This window comes from Peromyscus eremicus, chromosome 2 (genome assembly GCF_949786415.1).
Source record: "Peromyscus eremicus chromosome 2, PerEre_H2_v1, whole genome shotgun sequence".
Lineage (NCBI taxonomy): Eukaryota > Metazoa > Chordata > Mammalia > Rodentia > Cricetidae > Peromyscus > Peromyscus eremicus.
Window position 1 is genome coordinate 129,694,821 of NC_081417.1, and position 15,407 is coordinate 129,710,227.

At 52.2% G+C, this 15,407-nt stretch overlaps 2 protein-coding genes across 2 annotated transcripts; one reads left to right on the plus strand and one right to left on the minus strand.

The window, feature by feature from the left end:
• Positions 1-1,711: 1,711 nt before the first annotated feature.
• On the minus strand, positions 1,712-5,355 carry Urod (uroporphyrinogen decarboxylase). The gene is made up of 10 exons (XM_059254814.1): positions 5,186-5,355; positions 4,458-4,570; positions 4,266-4,345; positions 4,126-4,188; positions 3,682-3,879; positions 3,417-3,578; positions 2,489-2,626; positions 2,236-2,336; positions 2,074-2,140; positions 1,712-1,947 (listed from the first exon to the last, which is right to left on the minus strand). Exons 1-10 carry the CDS (start codon positions 5,203-5,205, stop codon positions 1,786-1,788), a joined length of 1,104 nt encoding a protein of 367 aa, XP_059110797.1. The 5' UTR covers positions 5,206-5,355; the 3' UTR covers positions 1,712-1,785.
• A 928-nt stretch (positions 5,356-6,283) lies between these two features.
• Positions 6,284-15,109, plus strand: Hectd3 (HECT domain E3 ubiquitin protein ligase 3). The gene is made up of 21 exons (XM_059254813.1): positions 6,284-6,716; positions 6,914-7,074; positions 7,322-7,414; positions 7,493-7,628; positions 7,847-7,962; positions 8,051-8,164; positions 8,300-8,382; positions 8,712-8,877; positions 9,258-9,339; positions 10,334-10,516; positions 10,657-10,709; positions 10,878-10,942; positions 11,077-11,180; positions 11,433-11,552; positions 11,655-11,744; positions 13,039-13,245; positions 13,448-13,577; positions 13,673-13,747; positions 13,876-13,957; positions 14,052-14,123; positions 14,248-15,109. Exons 1-21 carry the CDS (start codon positions 6,348-6,350, stop codon positions 14,330-14,332), a joined length of 2,586 nt encoding a protein of 861 aa, XP_059110796.1. The 5' UTR covers positions 6,284-6,347; the 3' UTR covers positions 14,333-15,109.
• Positions 15,110-15,407: the final 298 nt, after the last annotated feature.

Below are 15,407 nucleotides of genomic sequence, written 5' to 3' on the forward strand. Positions count from 1 at the left end.
CTCTCTGCCAGTTCTCTCTTGCCCATTCCTTAGTCTGTTGCTAGCCGGACACTGTTACCCATCTCTGTGCCTCCTCTATTTACCTTCTTTCAGCAAACAAGTCTCTAAGCACTAGTGTCCCTCTGCATTAAGATTGGCCACGTTCACTCCACGGTTCTTTTCTTACACAAACGTGTTTTCTTCCTCTGACTCTCTACCTCAACCTTCCTCTGCCTGCTTTCATCGTGGTCCCACTGGTAGCTGATTTGGAGGCTGAGGCTGGTATTCCTTTAGCGTTGCCCTCCCTGATGTCTAGTTCTAGTGGGTGACCCCCATCAGCCCATGTTGAGCTCCACAGTGTATCACGTTCCTATACTTCATGACCCCTGGGCTTAGCCTGAAATTACAGGAGGTAGCAAGGGCATTCAGAAGAATCAGTTGGATACAGGTGTCTTGAGTGTTTACTGTTTTGTGTCTTAGTTCCCTAGTTGGGTGGGGTTTGATAGGGAAGGGTGGTATAGCTAGAATAAGAACTAAGGACCTTTCTGTCTGACTTTATTTTTCTTTGGAAAACTACTTGTCATCTTTTTTATTCCAAACTGACCAGTAAGTTGTATTTGCTGTTTGTGGCTACGAATGTGTTACTGTTCAGCCAAGGGCCCTACACTGTCTCAGCCCAATGGGTTGGCAACAAAGGGAAAAGCCACTCCCATTTCTGTATCATGATTGCCCTTTTTTAGCAAGTATGTGAACTCAGTGCTTTTCTATGAATAAATCATGGATCACAGAAAAGATCATTTTTCTAAAAGCAGAAATTGTGTTCTATCAGTAAATGAGGCCCTTCTCTCCTTTGATGGGATAGGGATCTGGTTGGGCCTAGAGATATACAATAATGGACAGATGAAAAATTCATTACATCACACCCATCTCTATAGTTCTGACCTCAGAACCTTGTTCTAGGAACGAAACAGTCATGTCCTACTGTCAAATGATAAGCAGGATTCCAGGATTCTGAGAAAATCAGTGAGCATGCTCAGAAAATAATGCACAGTAAGCTGAAGTGGCAGCGGATCCTTTGGCTTCAGAGGCCTTCATGCTTTGTTGATGGAGTAGCCTAAGGCGCCAGTCCTGAGCAACTTGGCTCTGGATCTTATACTCTCCCTACTGTGGTATCAAAACTGAAGTCTCCTTAGCTCCTGTTTACCTAGATTCCATCTTCCTCTCCTGAACTCCAGAGTGGTTTAGCCACTTCTGTGCCCTTTTTGATCTGTCTTCTCCTTCCTTCAGAGACACAAAGCCCTGTGCCCTATGGACCCTGACCCTTTGTCTATAAACGCCAAAGCCCCAACTACCTGGAAAGGTATACCTAATATCATATCACGCTCAGGCTTGGATGGCTGATGATAGCACAATGGTAGTGTGAGCCTGGTGTTAATGGTGTAGGGCATGTTTACTGATACCTGAGCCCTGAAACTTGTGGAAGAAGATGCAGAGGAGGCATAAGGAAAAGGAACAAAGGAGCCTGGCCTGATATGGTACACACCTTTAGTCCCAGCACTTGAGAGACAGAGGTAGGTGGATCTCTGAGTTCCAAGGCCAACCTGGGCTACATAGTTCCAAGCCTGTGTGTGTGTGTGTGTGTGTGTGTGTGTGTGTGTGTGTAAGAGGGAGAGGAGGGGGGGGGGGGACAACTGAGGATAAAAACATAAACCTTTACAAACAAAGGAACATGTTACACTCCAACTCTGGAAGTTTATTCTTCTGGAAACAACCTGTGTTGGTGGTACTTGAGGGGAAGGCATATACTTAATTCTGTCGAAGTAGACGTGAATGTTTGTGTACAGCATCCACAAAGGCTCCTACATGTTCTGGGTCCATGTCAGGGTAAAGTCCGTGCCCTAGGTTGGCAATATAGCGTTGTGGCCCAAATTCATCCAGCATGTGCTGCACTAGTCGACCAATCTCTTCCTAGAGGACCAAGATAGAGGAGACGGGGAGCAGGTATAATAAAACCACACACACACACGTGATCACCCAACCTTTGCACAAAGCATAGAGAAAACCTTGTACACACATGCTGGGCCCGGTTATTACCTCAGATGCATACAAGGCACAGGGATCCAGGTTCCCCTGCAGGGTCACCATCTTGCCCACGCGCTCCCTGTAAGCACATACATCACCACATTCTCATCACTTCACATTTGGGGATTGTACCCCCTCTACTCAACCTCTAGTGCCTACTGCGCCATCACTCACCGGGCTTTCTTTGGTGCCACTGTCCAGTCAAGCCCAACTACCTCATAGCCAGCCTGGGCCAGCTCTTCCAGGGCAAAATGTCCATCCTTAGCAAAGATGATCTGGAGAAAAAGCAGATCTCTGACTCAGCCTTGCTGTGCCCAGTAGCCTTTCTTGGCTGTTCTTCTGCTGCCCTCCAGTGGTGACTTCAGTCCACGCAGGACTTAGCCCTGAAAGTGCTACAGGCCTTCACTCAGCCTGTCCCAGTCCTCACCATGGGCACTGGCGCCAGACCTTCCTTCTGCAGCCCAGCCTTTACCCGCTTGGCCACATCCCGGATGTAGGGCAGGGCAAACTTGCCGAAGAGCTCCGAGCCGAGATGTCCTGCGTGGGACTCAAAGAGCTGCAATGCCTGTAGATAGGCGATAAGAAAAAGGAAGGCCTAACACACAAAGAAGTGCCTCAGGCCCACATACAGATTATGCCTTAATTCTCCTCAGGTGACTTTAAACCCTGACCTACTCCCTGAGGCTAGGAGCTCAATTCTATTCAAAAAGTTTTGCCTTCAAAAAAGAAGCCAGGAAGTGGTGGCCCATGCCTTTAATCCCATCACTCAGGAAGCAAATGCAGGTAGATCAATGAGTTCAAGGCCAGCCTGGTCTACAGAGTGAGATCCAGGATGAGACCCTGTCTCAAAAAAAAAACAAGAAAGAAAACAGCCGGGCAGTGGTAGCACACACCTTTCATCCCAGCACTTGGGAGGCAAAGGCAAAAGCAGAAGCAGTTTTGCCTACTCCAGATCCTGGCAGCAGCTTCAATTTCCAAAAACTCAGACCTTTAAGCCCTGCTGACAGTTTCAGAAAGGGCTTAGAATCCAAGCGGTTCTTAACCTGTAGGTCACGACGCCTTTAAGGACAAATGACGCATTTCTTTCACAGGGGTCACATATAAGATATTTACATTATAGTTCATAACACTAGAAAACTTACAGCTATGAAGTAGCAACAAAAGAATTTTATGGTTGGGGGTCACCATAACATGAACTGTACTAAAGCATAAGCATTAGGAAGGTTGAAAACCACTTAGATACTCCAACCAGATCACTGGAGGGAAACTAAGATCCCTGCTTTCTCCACTTTAGAAAGCCATTGCTTTGGGTCCTGACGGACCAAGCTGCAGCCTGTTTGTCTCTAAAGACTCACCTGAGCACCAGCAGCCACCTGTCCTATTAGATATGGGACCAGAGCATCCGTGAGTATGCCAAGCAGCTTGTGACTGGCCTGTGGTCTTTGGTAGAGCCATCGCTTGGCCTGAGCCATGGTGCTTGAACTGCCACCCTCAATCATGTATGTCATCAGGGTCCACTGCAGAAGGATACAAAGATGTCACAGCACAGAATCCTTTGTCTATACCAGACCTGCCAGAATGACCTCTTCATGCTCCAGTTCATGCCCTGTGCAGAATTACCGGAGCACCAGCGAAGCCAATTAACGGCACACGTCCAGCCAGCTGCTGTCGGGTAAGAGTGATGGCTTGGAACACATAGTCCAACTCTGAGGCCACTGTTGCTGGATCCCGGAGACGCTCAAGGTCCCGCTCTTCTCTTAATGGCTCTGGGAATGTGGGTCCTTTGCCAGGTACCATGGTCACCTCCATGCCCAGTGCCTTAAGGGGAATAAAATACCTGGCTTCACAATCTGGAACTGCAGAGGGAAGGGTTCTATTCAACCCATGTGATAAGGAAAGAGAAGAATAAAACCCCTGGCAAACTCCATTTCTTAGTGTTTTCCTCTACCCAGTTATGTACTTATCTTGAAACCTGACAAGACAGAGGATTTCCAAGGAGTGTTTTCCTTTCCTTTTTGTTTTTTGTTTTTTTTAAGCCCACATTCCAGGATCAGGATTGAGTACCTGGGGTACAACAAGGATGTCAGAGAAGATGATGGCAGCATCCAGAGGGAATCTTCTTAGTGGCTGTAGGGAATAACAAATAGGTTAACAGGGAGACACACTGAGGGCATAAATCCCACGCTCGTTTGTGGGGCTCTCACCTGCAGAGTCAGTTCACAACAAGCCTCAGGAGAGCGACAGGTGCTGAAGAAGTCCTGGGTAGACCTAGTTTCCCTAAACTCTGCAAGAGGAGAGGAAGAACAGGACTCAACCCAGGAGGTCTTCTAAAGTTATCATTGGCCCCTGAACTTCACCTTCTAGAGTTTTATCTAGACCATAGCTTTGTCCCTGACCTGGTAAGTATCGGCCTGCTTGTCGCATGCACCAAACGGGAGTGTAGTCTGTTTCCTCTCCCCAAGCTGCTTTCAGGAACGTGTCATTCTTCAGCTCCGGAAAATTCTGGAGTCTGGCGATCGGGTGGAGAGGAGAGGTAGGAGTAAGTGTCATTACGCTAGACTGGGGTTTGGGGAAGGCGTGTTCAGTCAGGCACCGCTATCTGCCGCCTCCAGGTCGCTTGCAAACCATGGCTCCCCACCCATTCCGCCTCCTCTCTATCAAGTGGCGCACAAGACTCTAGGAGGGGGCCCCACTGGGGCCTCTCTCATACACGTTTGTCCAGCTTTCCCAAACTGGAGGGACTAGGGGGGTGGAATGAAAATCCAGTAAGAAGAGTTTGGGGGAAAGAAGTTAATCTCAGGGACCGGGCCGCGAGTGGCAGGGTGATCCCTGAAACGAGAGAGAGGATCAGAGTTGATGGTCCCAGGTGCTAGTCAGACGTTCTAAGTCACCTCTGAAAGTCGAGGGACGCAGTCCCGCGAGGTAGTCCCTGGAATGGAGATTAGGGAAGGGGGCAGAGAGCGGGGAAGGTTCTATTCCATGATTGGAAGATTTGGAATCACAGCGATTTGCGTTCGTACTGGGAGATCTCCAGAAAAATAAGAGTTTAAGGACATATCCCTGAATTGGAAGGCTCAGATCAGAAAGCAAGGTAGCCACAGCGCGTGCAGTTGTGTTGACTCACCTCAACCTGTTCGCCTCCATGGTAAACAGTAACTGAGCAGTCTCCGGTCACCGCTTTAATCTGAATCTCCGCCCACACAGCCCAGGCTCCGCCCCTTCCTGAAGAGAACCTGGGACGTCGCCATATTGAGAGCCACGTGACCGTTCCGTCACTGACAGCTGTGGGGCTGCCCTCCCTGCTGCCCGTAGGACCCCAACAATTTTTCACCGTAAAGTCTAGTGTTACGGCGCAGTAACAAACGACCCAAAGAAATGACTTCTCAATACGTCTTAAGGTGGCATGAGAAAATTGTTCCCATCTGTGGCCTGGAAATCCCGAACTTAGCCCAAGTCTCGCTTTCACTCCCATCCATGAGTCTAACAATGTCTAACAATGTTTTCTGGCAAAGGAATGATACAAAAGGCTGTATAAAGGTGCTCTTAACTGCTGAGCCATCTCTCCAGCCCCCGGTGATCACTTTTAGGTGGACAACGAATATTAGTCTCCCGGGATTAGAAGCAACAAATAGCATCTATCCAGAATGATTGAACACTCCTATCAGTGACCGGGGAAGGGGTCATTCTACCAAACATTTAGTCACACCGCCCCTAGGATAGATAGTTTAACAAATTTAAAGATGTTTCTCAAGCAGGGCATGATGGCTCAGCCTTTAATCCCTGCTCTTGGGAGACAGAGGCGGATCTCTGTGAGTTCAAGGCCAGCCTGGTCTGCATAATGGGTTCCGGGGCAGTCAGGGCTACACAGAGAAAGACTGTCTAGAAAAACAGGGGGTCGGGGGCGGGGGGAGGGGGGATCGTAGTTGCAGTGATCAAGGGAAGACAGAATAGTGGCTTGAACAAGGGTAGCAGCACTAGCTTGAATAAAGCCAGTGAGAGGATCGCGAGGTCGAAACTAGCCTGTGCTGCATAGTGAGACCCTACCTCAGGAGTCTACTTTTGAGTCTGGTTGGGTTAGCCGGGGCCGGGGTCACAAAATAGGGAATATCGTTGAGTGTCAGAGTACACCTGACCATACGGTGGCAATAGGCTGTGCACTTAATCCAAAACATACGGCCAAGTAGGGTGGAGGGCGGAGCAGGGCGTGGTGGGAAGCTGAGCTTGCGGTCCCCCTGCTGCTGCCGGGCAAGGTTTCCCCGGACGGGTTTCACCTCCGCGGCTTCACCATGGCTGGCCCTGGCCCCGGAGCGGCGCTCGAGTCCCCCCGACAGCTCCTGGGTCGCGTGCGCTTCCTGGCCGAGGCGGCGCGGAGCCTCCGGGCCGGGCTGCCGCTGCCCGCGGCGCTGGCTTTCGTGCCGCGAGAGGTGCTCTACAAGCTCTACAAGGACCCAGCGGGACCGTCGCGCGTGCTGCTGCCCGTGTGGGAGGCAGAGGGCCTGGGGCTGCGTGTAGGTGCGGCGGGCCCTGCCCCCGGCACCGGCTCGGGACCGCTGCGCGCCGCCCGCGACAGCATTGAGCTCCGGCGTGGCGCTTGTGTGCGCACCACCGGCGAGGAGCTGTGCAACGGCCACGGCCTCTGGGTGAAGTTGACCAAGGTGCGCCCCGGTGGGCCGGGACCCAGCCAAAGACCCCCCTGGATCCGGCCAAAGCCGTGGTTGTTCCGCCCTCTTTTCCCATAGTGAGCTGGCATTGCTTTCGGTGCTCTTTGCCCTGGGCTGGACTGGGCGAGCCGCTGGGCTGCTCCCTGACATCTGTCCCCTGACGGCTGTCCCCATCTGGCATGTCCCTGCAGGAGCAGCTGGCCGAACACCTGAGTGACTGCGGGCTGGACGAAGGCTGGCTTCTGGTTTGTCGCCCGGCGGAGGGCGGGGCCCGCCTTGTACCCATCGACACTCCAGACCACCTGCAGCGGCAGCAGCAGCTCTTCGGGGTAGACTACCGGCCGGTGCTCAGGTCCTGCAATGGAAAGAATGCGACTTGGTGTCCAACAGGGCAAGGGGTTTGGAAGCGCGACCCAAATCCAGACCTTGAGTTGTGTGAGATTTTGGGGTGGCAAGAACAGGCATTGATGAGACCTGGAAGGGGTGGGATAAGGTTTCTGGAGGCTTGGAGGTAGAACTCTAGAGAAGACTCTAGACGTTGGAGGTGGTGTCCTGTTGCCCATACCTCCCTCCTCATTTACCCGACTCTGTGCCCACAGATGGGAACAGGTGGTGGACCTGACATACTCACATCGCCTAGGGTCCAGGCCTCAGCCAGCAGAGGCCTACACGGAAGCGATACAAAGACTACTGTGAGTTATCTGGAGTGGGGTGGAAGAGGAGGGAGCAGGGCCTGAACCCAGCCTAATCAGGGGTTTGGGGTTGCTTAGCTATGTGCCCCCAACATGGACATTTGAGTGCGACGAGGACCTGATCCACTTCTTATATGACCACCTGGGCAAAGAAGATGAGAACCTGGGTAGTGTGAAGCAGTATGTGGAAAGCATAGATGTTTCCTCCTACACGGTGGGTGCTGAGACTCCCCCTGTGGCTACATACAGTCACATTCCTCAATGCGAGGTCCAGAACTCCCATTGCCAAACCGGGGCCAAACCATCGTCCCCACAAGCCACACTTCGTCCCTCTCCTCTTGGAACCCAGACACCCTTCCCTACCCCACACCCACCCCAACTCAAACACTTGCCCAGTGCAGATGTGACTCCACCTTTCTGCCCCTACCCTAGGAGGAGTTCAACGTGTCCTGCCTGACGGATAGCAATGCAGACACCTACTGGGAGAGCGATGGGTCCCAGTGCCAACACTGGGTACGGCTTACCATGAAGAAAGGCACAATTGTCAAGTGAGTGGGCTCTGGGCCGGACAGGGTGGGTGAGCCGTGTGCTCTGGGTGCCTAGAGACTCACTCAGACACATACTCTGAACCTTCAGGAAGCTGCTACTCACAGTGGATACCACAGATGACAACTTCATGCCTAAGAGGGTAGTGGTCTATGGGGGTGAAGGGGACAACCTGAAGAAGCTGAGTGACGTGAGCATTGACGAGTGAGCAAGCTGCCCCGGGGTGGGAAGTGGGGTGTGATCTTAGCAATGGGGCCAAGCTCAGCTTGAATAGAACCCCAGTAGTCCCTGAGGGCCTAAGGCAGCATGTATCTGAACTGCTTTATACCTGTCTCCTAGGACCCTGATTGGGGATGTCTGTGTCTTGGAGGACATGACTGTCCACCTTCCAATCATCGAGATCCGAATCGTTGAGTGTCGAGGTAGGGCTTAAGGCTATAAGGAATCCGAGGATGTGGTTGGGGGCAAGCTGCCAGTATGGAGAGAAGGGAATTGGCTTGGAGTTAGGGTAAAGCTATGGGGCCAGAGATAGGTATAAGCCAACCTTAAAGCCATAGGGATAGTTAAGCTCATCTAGAAAAGGAACTTGTGTTAGGATCCACAGGCATCCCAACAGCATAGAGGCGATAGAATCTAGAAGCCTCCAGTGGCTAACTGACAAAATGCCAGCCTTTAAGGAGCCATTCCCAAGTCTGAGAGCCAAGAAAGCTGCAGTCACAGGAAATGACCATACTCTGACCCCTTCCCTCAGATGACGGGATTGATGTTCGTCTTCGAGGGGTCAAGATCAAGTCCTCTAGACAGCGGGAGCTAGGCTTGAATGCAGACCTGTTCCAGCCAGCCAGTCTGGTGCGATATCCACGCCTAGAAGGCACTGACCCGGAAGTACTATACCGAAGAGCTGTCCTTCTGCAGAGGTAGTTACCGTGCTGGCCCTGCATGCCTCTCTTTTCCCTAAGCCTTGGGAATCTACATGAAGGAGGCCCCAAAGTCTGGTAAAATAAACTAGTCTGCTTTGAGGGCCAGAGCGTCTCCTGATCATCGCTCTGTCCCTATGGATTAAAGACTGGGCTCTTACATCCATGCTAAATTCTTTCTGTTTGTTTGTTTTGTTTTGTTTCTGAGACAGGGTTTCTCTGTGTAGCCTTGGCCATCCTGGAACTCACTTTGTAGACCAGGCTGGCCTTGAACTCACAGAGATCTGCCTGTCTCTGCCTTCTAAGTGCTGGGATTAAAGGGGTGCACCACCACTGCACAGCATCCACGCTAAACTCTTTATCTTTACCCATTACCACAGATTCATCAAGATCCTGGACAGTGTCCTGCACCACCTGGTACCTGCATGGGACCACACACTGGGCACCTTCAGTGAGATTAAAGTGAGTCTGAACCCTGCAGTACTAACCTGGGCACTGGGTTCCTCCTTTCCATTCATCTGGTTTTCACTCTTTAGCAGAAAGTTCCTGGAACCCCTAGGGCTAGACCCTTTCTGCTTCTGGAAACCAAGAACAAAGCCAGACACAAGTGATGAAAAGTTAGGGCTTGGGGGGCTAGTTCCCCCACAGGTGTGTGAAATAGGCAAGAGGAGGGAGGGAAGGAACCGCACAGGTGGGCAGCTATACAAAAGGTACCCACTGGGCGCTGCGGCAGCGCCACAGGACTTAAAACATACAGCTAGGTGTGAGTGTGACGTGGATGAGACTGGAAGGGGGCTGACGGGAAGCATAGTCTGTGTCTCAAGAGCCTCGTGTACCAGGGTGTGAAGTAGGGACTTAGCTATGTCAGTGGAACTATTAGAAAGCTTGTAAGAAGCCTGTGGTAGTGGTGTACGCCTTTAATCCCAGCACTCAGGAGGCAGAGGCAGGAGGATCTCTGTGAATTTAAGGCCAATCTGGTCAATAGATTGAGTTTCAGGACAGCCAAGACTATACAGAGAAACCCTGTCCTGAAAAACAAACAAAAATAAAAATAAAAAGAAAGAAAGCAGCCGGGCGGTGGTGGCGCACGCCTTTAATCCCAGCACTCGGGAGGCAGAGCCAGGAGGATCTCTGTGAGTTCGAGGCCAGTCTGGGCTACCAAGTGAGTTCCAGGAAAGGCGCAAAGCTACACAGAGAAACCCTGTCTCGAAAAACCAAAAAAAAAAAAAAAAAAAGAAAGCAAGAAACAAACATAGCTCGTAAGGTAATACTAGATTTGTTGTTGTTTTACAGAGTCCCACTTTGTGGTTAGTTTAAGGAAGAAACTATAGGCAAGCACAGAACGAACTAGACTTGACTGGGATGGTAAAATTGGGTCTAGCCATAGAGGAAAGTCCCAGGGCTAGACAAAAGCTGCCTGTCCGCTGAGGCTGCCTTGGCCACCTTTCCTCACCAGCAAGTGAAACAGTTCCTACTGCTGTCACGCCAGCGGCCCAGCTTGGTAGCACAGTGCCTTCGTGATTCGGAAAGCAGCAAGCCCAGCTTCATGCCGCGGCTGTACATCAACCGCCGCCTTGCCATGGAACACCGTGCCTGCCCTTCTCGGGACCCCGCCTGCAAGAATGCAGTCTTCACCCAGGTCTGGCCCACCTGGATTAGACTGAGGGAGGGTCAGTAAAGGGCCTAGGGCTTTAGTCCAAGAGGGACTTGAGCAAGGTCTTTGGGCAGGAATAGGGACAGCTTTTTAACATATACCTCCCATTTTCTCATGTCCTCCAGGTTTATGAAGGCCTCAAGCCTTCTGACAAGTATGAAAAGCCCTTGGACTACAGGTACGGCATGAGGGTTAGGGACTTGCCCAGGGCCTATACATCCACACACTGCACCTCACAACTCTCACTATTCCCACTCTATAGTCTTTTCCTAGCTGGTATCTGGGCCAGTTAATGTGCCTGAGCTCAGCCCTAGCATAGCAGAGATCCACCCATCCCTATTTCCAGGTGGCCCATGCGCTATGACCAGTGGTGGGAATGTAAATTCATCGCAGAAGGCATCATTGACCAAGGTGAGGCCATGACATGGGCCCCAATTGTTATCCTTTTAGAGTGTTAGCACCTTCTGGGGTTACCAGCTAATAGACACAGGAAGCCTGCTTGTTACCCTTTATGAAAGCCCAGCGGAAAGCTTCTGTCATTTCAGGTGGTGGCTTCCGTGACAGCCTGGCAGATATGTCAGAAGAGCTGTGCCCCAGCTCAGCGGACACCCCTGTGCCTCTGCCCTTCTTCGTGCGCACGGCGAACCAGGTGATTGTCTCCCCACCCACCACCAAATTTCCGCCACCTCTGCAAATCTCTTGAGAACCAGACGGAGCTGGAGGGGGCAGTGGAGGGACTGAATTACCTGGGCAGCCTCTGCACAGAGGAGAGGAGCATCCTTCTACATTAGGAGGGATGGTGGAGGGGGAGCAGTAGACTTCCGGTGAAGTCTTTAGGGTACCTGTGGTAGGAAAATAGGGTCTACCGCATATCCTGCTGATAGCTCTATCTCTGGGGCAGGGCAATGGCACTGGTGAGGCCCGGGACATGTACGTGCCTAATCCGTCTTGCCGAGACTTTGCCAAGTATGAGTGGATCGGACAGCTGATGGGGGCTGCCCTTCGGGGTAAGGAGTTCCTGGTGAGTAACACCATCATCACCTGTCAGCTAAGCCCAGGCCTGGAAAGAAGGGCCTGCAGACCTGAGAGGCTCAGTGAGAAGACAGATGTGTTTGTCATGCAGGTATTGGCCCTGCCTGGGTTCGTGTGGAAGCAGCTGTCTGGTGAGGAGGTGAGCTGGAGCAAAGACTTCCCAGCTGTGGACTCCGTGCTGGTGAGCAGGACCCGGACCCGTGTTTCCTCTGCCCAGACCCACTGTTCCCAAGTACATGTGTTCCCTCTCTAGTCCCATCGACTCCCATGGATTCAGCTGCTGTCTTTGCTCTGATAACTCCTAAAATCCTTATCTCCAGCTCGAACTTCTCTCCTCAGCCTGGGGCCATATGTGTATCTATCTCAAGATGGCCCATCTGACTCTTGCACTCTGCACTCTTCACCTTATCCCCAGTCCACCACCTCTTGGGCTCCAGGCTCAGAACTGCACCCCCAGCCCCCTTTGCCCATGCTAAAGTCAGCAGGGTCTTTTTGTGTTTATTCTGACTTTTGCCTTTTTTTTTTTAGCATATTTGTGCGTGTGTGTGTGTGTGTGTGTGTGTGTATGTGTGTGTGTGTGTGTGTATGTGTGTAGGTAGGTAGGTAGGTAGGTGCACCATGGTACATATGTAGAGGTCAGAGGACAACTTTTGGGAATTGGCTCTCCTTTTCCACCATGAGATCCTGGGAGTTGAACTCAGGTCATGAGACTTGTGGCAGGTGCTTTTATGCATGGAACCATCTTGCCGGCCCTATTTTTTCCTCTTTGCAGTAGGGTCTCATGTAGTAGAGGATATGCAGTTGAGGAGGATGGCCTTGAACTTCTCATCTTCCTGCTCCACCTCCTAAATGCTGGATTGCAGGCATGTGCCAGCCACCATGCCTGGCTTAGGGTCACCCTAACTCTTCTCCCCACCACATCCTGTCCAGTCTCTCCCTGGCATTAGTGTGCTAATTCTCCCATCACTGCTGTCCCCACGGTTTGGGCCACCTTTTCTGCTGTCCCAGCTGTGTATTGTGAAAGCTAATGCTCCGTCTCTGTTCTTGTCCATCTCATTCCACACTGCCAGAGTCAGTCATTTCACTTCCTCGGTTAAACCACGTGATGACCGCTTTGGGCTTAGGGCAGTAGGAACTCTGTAAAGGCCTTACCTGACTCCTGTGTCTCAGCCACTGACTCACACTCAGGCTCTAAGCAAAACATTCTTTAGGTCTTTTGAGTTTTCAGCTTTGTCCGAGATGTTCTCTCTCCCGACTTCCCTTGTGGCCAAGCCAATTCCCAGCTGTCCTTTGGGTCAGGCCAGGTGCCATTTCCTGCAGGGTGCCAACCCTAACCTCAAGGCTGGCTGGGTATTGTCTCAATGTTTCCACGGCCCTTTACTGGTCTCTGCACTCTACATTACCCACAGGAAGACAGAGACTGTCTCCCCAGTGAAGAGCTGACACCCCCGCCTCTCTCTCTCCCCAACCCTCAGGTGAAGCTCCTGGAAGTGATGGAAGGGATGGACAAGGAGACATTTGAGTTCAAGTTCGGGAAGGAGCTAACATTTACCACCGTACTGAGTGATCAGCAGGTGGTGGAGCTGATTCCTGGGGGCACAGGCATCGTGGTGGGATACGAGGACCGCTCTCGCTTCATCCAGCTGGTGCAGAAGGCTCGACTAGAGGAAAGCAAGGAGCAGGTAGCAAACCGGAGCTCTGGACCTTCCCAGCCCCTTCCCTGCACAGCCGGGGAGCCCACCGATAGGCCACCACTACCAGTCCCCATTCTAGCTCTCACCATAGCTGTGCCCCTCATTCCTGCTGACCAGTGAGTAGAGATGTCCCCTGTGTGTGCTGAAAGGAGCGTCCTCTTTCCCAGCCGGGCTTTCCCCTCCTCCCTAGGTGGCAGCCATGCAGGCAGGTCTGCTGAAGGTGGTACCACAGGCTGTGCTGGACCTGCTGACCTGGCAAGAGCTGGAAAAGAAGGTGTGTGGGGATCCGGAGGTCACTGTGGATGCCCTGCGCAAGCTCAGTGAGTTCTGGGGATGGGGCAGTGAAGCCAGAGGGCGAGACTTAAGGACTAGCAGAATGAGACCTAAGAATGGATTCTTGCCTTGGCCCCTGCAGCTCGGTTTGAGGACTTTGAACCATCTGACACGCGAGTGCAGTACTTCTGGGAGGCTCTGAACAATTTCACCAATGGTCAGTAGAGGGCAGAGTGCCACTTGCATTGCCTTGGGACCCGCTTGTGGGCTGGAGGGGCGGGTTAGAAGTTGTAGAAGCTCCGGTCGCCATCAGTGCAAGCCTTAATTCTCTTCTCCTCCACCCAGAGGACCGCAGCCGCTTCCTGCGCTTTGTCACAGGCCGCAGCCGCCTCCCAGCTCGGATCTACATCTACCCAGACAAACTGGGGTGAGTGTGAGCACAGAGAAGGGCCTGAGGTGCCTTCCACATACACACATCCTGCTACAGCTCCTCCTAACTTTTTGCCTCTCCAAACTCCCAGCTATGAGACCACAGATGCTCTGCCTGAGTCTTCCACCTGCTCCAGCACGCTCTTCCTCCCGCACTATGCCAGGTGAGTTTTCCTAGGTTCATGTTCGGGGGGTGACGTCCTCGTGTGGAAGGGTGGCGGGCAGCAAAGTGCACCCCTGGGCGCAGCAGAGCTGCCCTGCCTGTCCACCTTCCCTCCCCTCCTTTAGTGCCAAGGTATGCGAGGAGAAGCTCCGCTATGCCGCCTACAACTGTGTGGCCATCGACACGGACATGAGCCCCTGGGAGGAGTGACGCTGTGCCTACGCCCTCACCCAGGCCAACCCAGTTCGAGTCTCAACGGAAGGGACGGTTCCGAACACCTCAGCACAGTGGACCCTGCGCTGTGTACAGCTGCCGTGGGAGCCACGAGTAGACACTAGTGGTCCAGCCCCCGCAGACCCACAAGCCCTACTCCTCCGGGGGCTTGCTCTGTGAGAGGCATCTTCCCACAAGCCCCGCTGCATAAGCTGCCAGGCCTGAGCTACTTGAAGGGGGCCTCCAGCTCCCCAACCCGAGGACTTTGATCCCATCTTTGGTTTCCCCCATTTCCCCTTCTTTTCTAGCTTCAGCCATGGCTCAAAATGTTTAAAAATTGATAGGATGGTACTTCAAGCAAGGAGCCAAGGACACAGAGTGGTCATCTTCCTTGGTCACGTATCCCCAAGAATGAACCCCAGTTGCGTACCCCAACCCTTGCATTCTAGTCTTCTTCCTCCCATAGCAGAGGTGTGTGAGCTTTGTCCTTCCAGCGGCTTAGAATGTACGTCCACTCGACGTTGAGTCTTTCCTCATCCCCTCTGTGTGATGCCAGCCCAACTCCTTGTCTGCTCCTCCACCCCCGAGATCTCACACAGTTGTGGATCCTCATGTCCTCTCAGAACTTTTAGTAGTTCCCTTTTACCGTACTCTAAAATATTTAAAGCCTAGATGTTAAACCGGGGCTGTGCACACCCTGAGAGCCTCCATGACACTCCTTTAGAAGGTCTTGCACATGGGAAAATTGAATAAATTAATGAGTTCATTTCTTTAGGATGTGCTTTTGTGATGTGATCCCTACTAAACCCATGGTGCTACTATGTCCTGGGAGGAACTCTGATGCCCTTCTGGTAGCAGGGGACATGTGCCTAATGGTAGTGGTGGGGCTTCCCAGTAACACGTTACATCTGGAGTACAGGCTAGGAATGAGAGCTCAGAGCAGAGGACAGAAGTCCGACACATGTAGCTAGAGTTTTCCTGCCTGACCCACAGTCAGGACAAATCTCTCTCATCTGCCAGTCCCACAGCCCCTCAGACCCGACCAAGTAAACACAGAGACTTATATTGGTTA

What these genes read in the sequence shown, in the direction of transcription:
- Urod (XM_059254814.1), bottom strand. Translation starts at nt 5,205, where the DNA reads ATGGAGGCGAACAGGTTGAG. An exon ending in GTTGTGAACTGACTCTGCAG is followed by an intron (nt 4,189 to 4,265) that starts GTGAGAGCCCCA and finishes TATTCCCTACAG; the next exon opens with CCACTAAGAAGATTCCCTCT. An exon ending in AGGTGGCTGCTGGTGCTCAG is followed by an intron (nt 2,627 to 3,416) that starts GTGAGTCTTTAG and finishes GCCTATCTACAG; the next exon opens with GCATTGCAGCTCTTTGAGTC.
- Hectd3 (XM_059254813.1), top strand. Translation starts at nt 6,348, where the DNA reads ATGGCTGGCCCTGGCCCCGGAGCGGCGCTCGAGTCCCCCCGACAGCTC. An exon ending in CCGAATCGTTGAGTGTCGAG is followed by an intron (nt 8,383 to 8,711) that starts GTAGGGCTTAAG and finishes CCCTTCCCTCAG; the next exon opens with ATGACGGGATTGATGTTCGT. An exon ending in GAAAAGCCCTTGGACTACAG is followed by an intron (nt 10,710 to 10,877) that starts GTACGGCATGAG and finishes CCCTATTTCCAG; the next exon opens with GTGGCCCATGCGCTATGACC.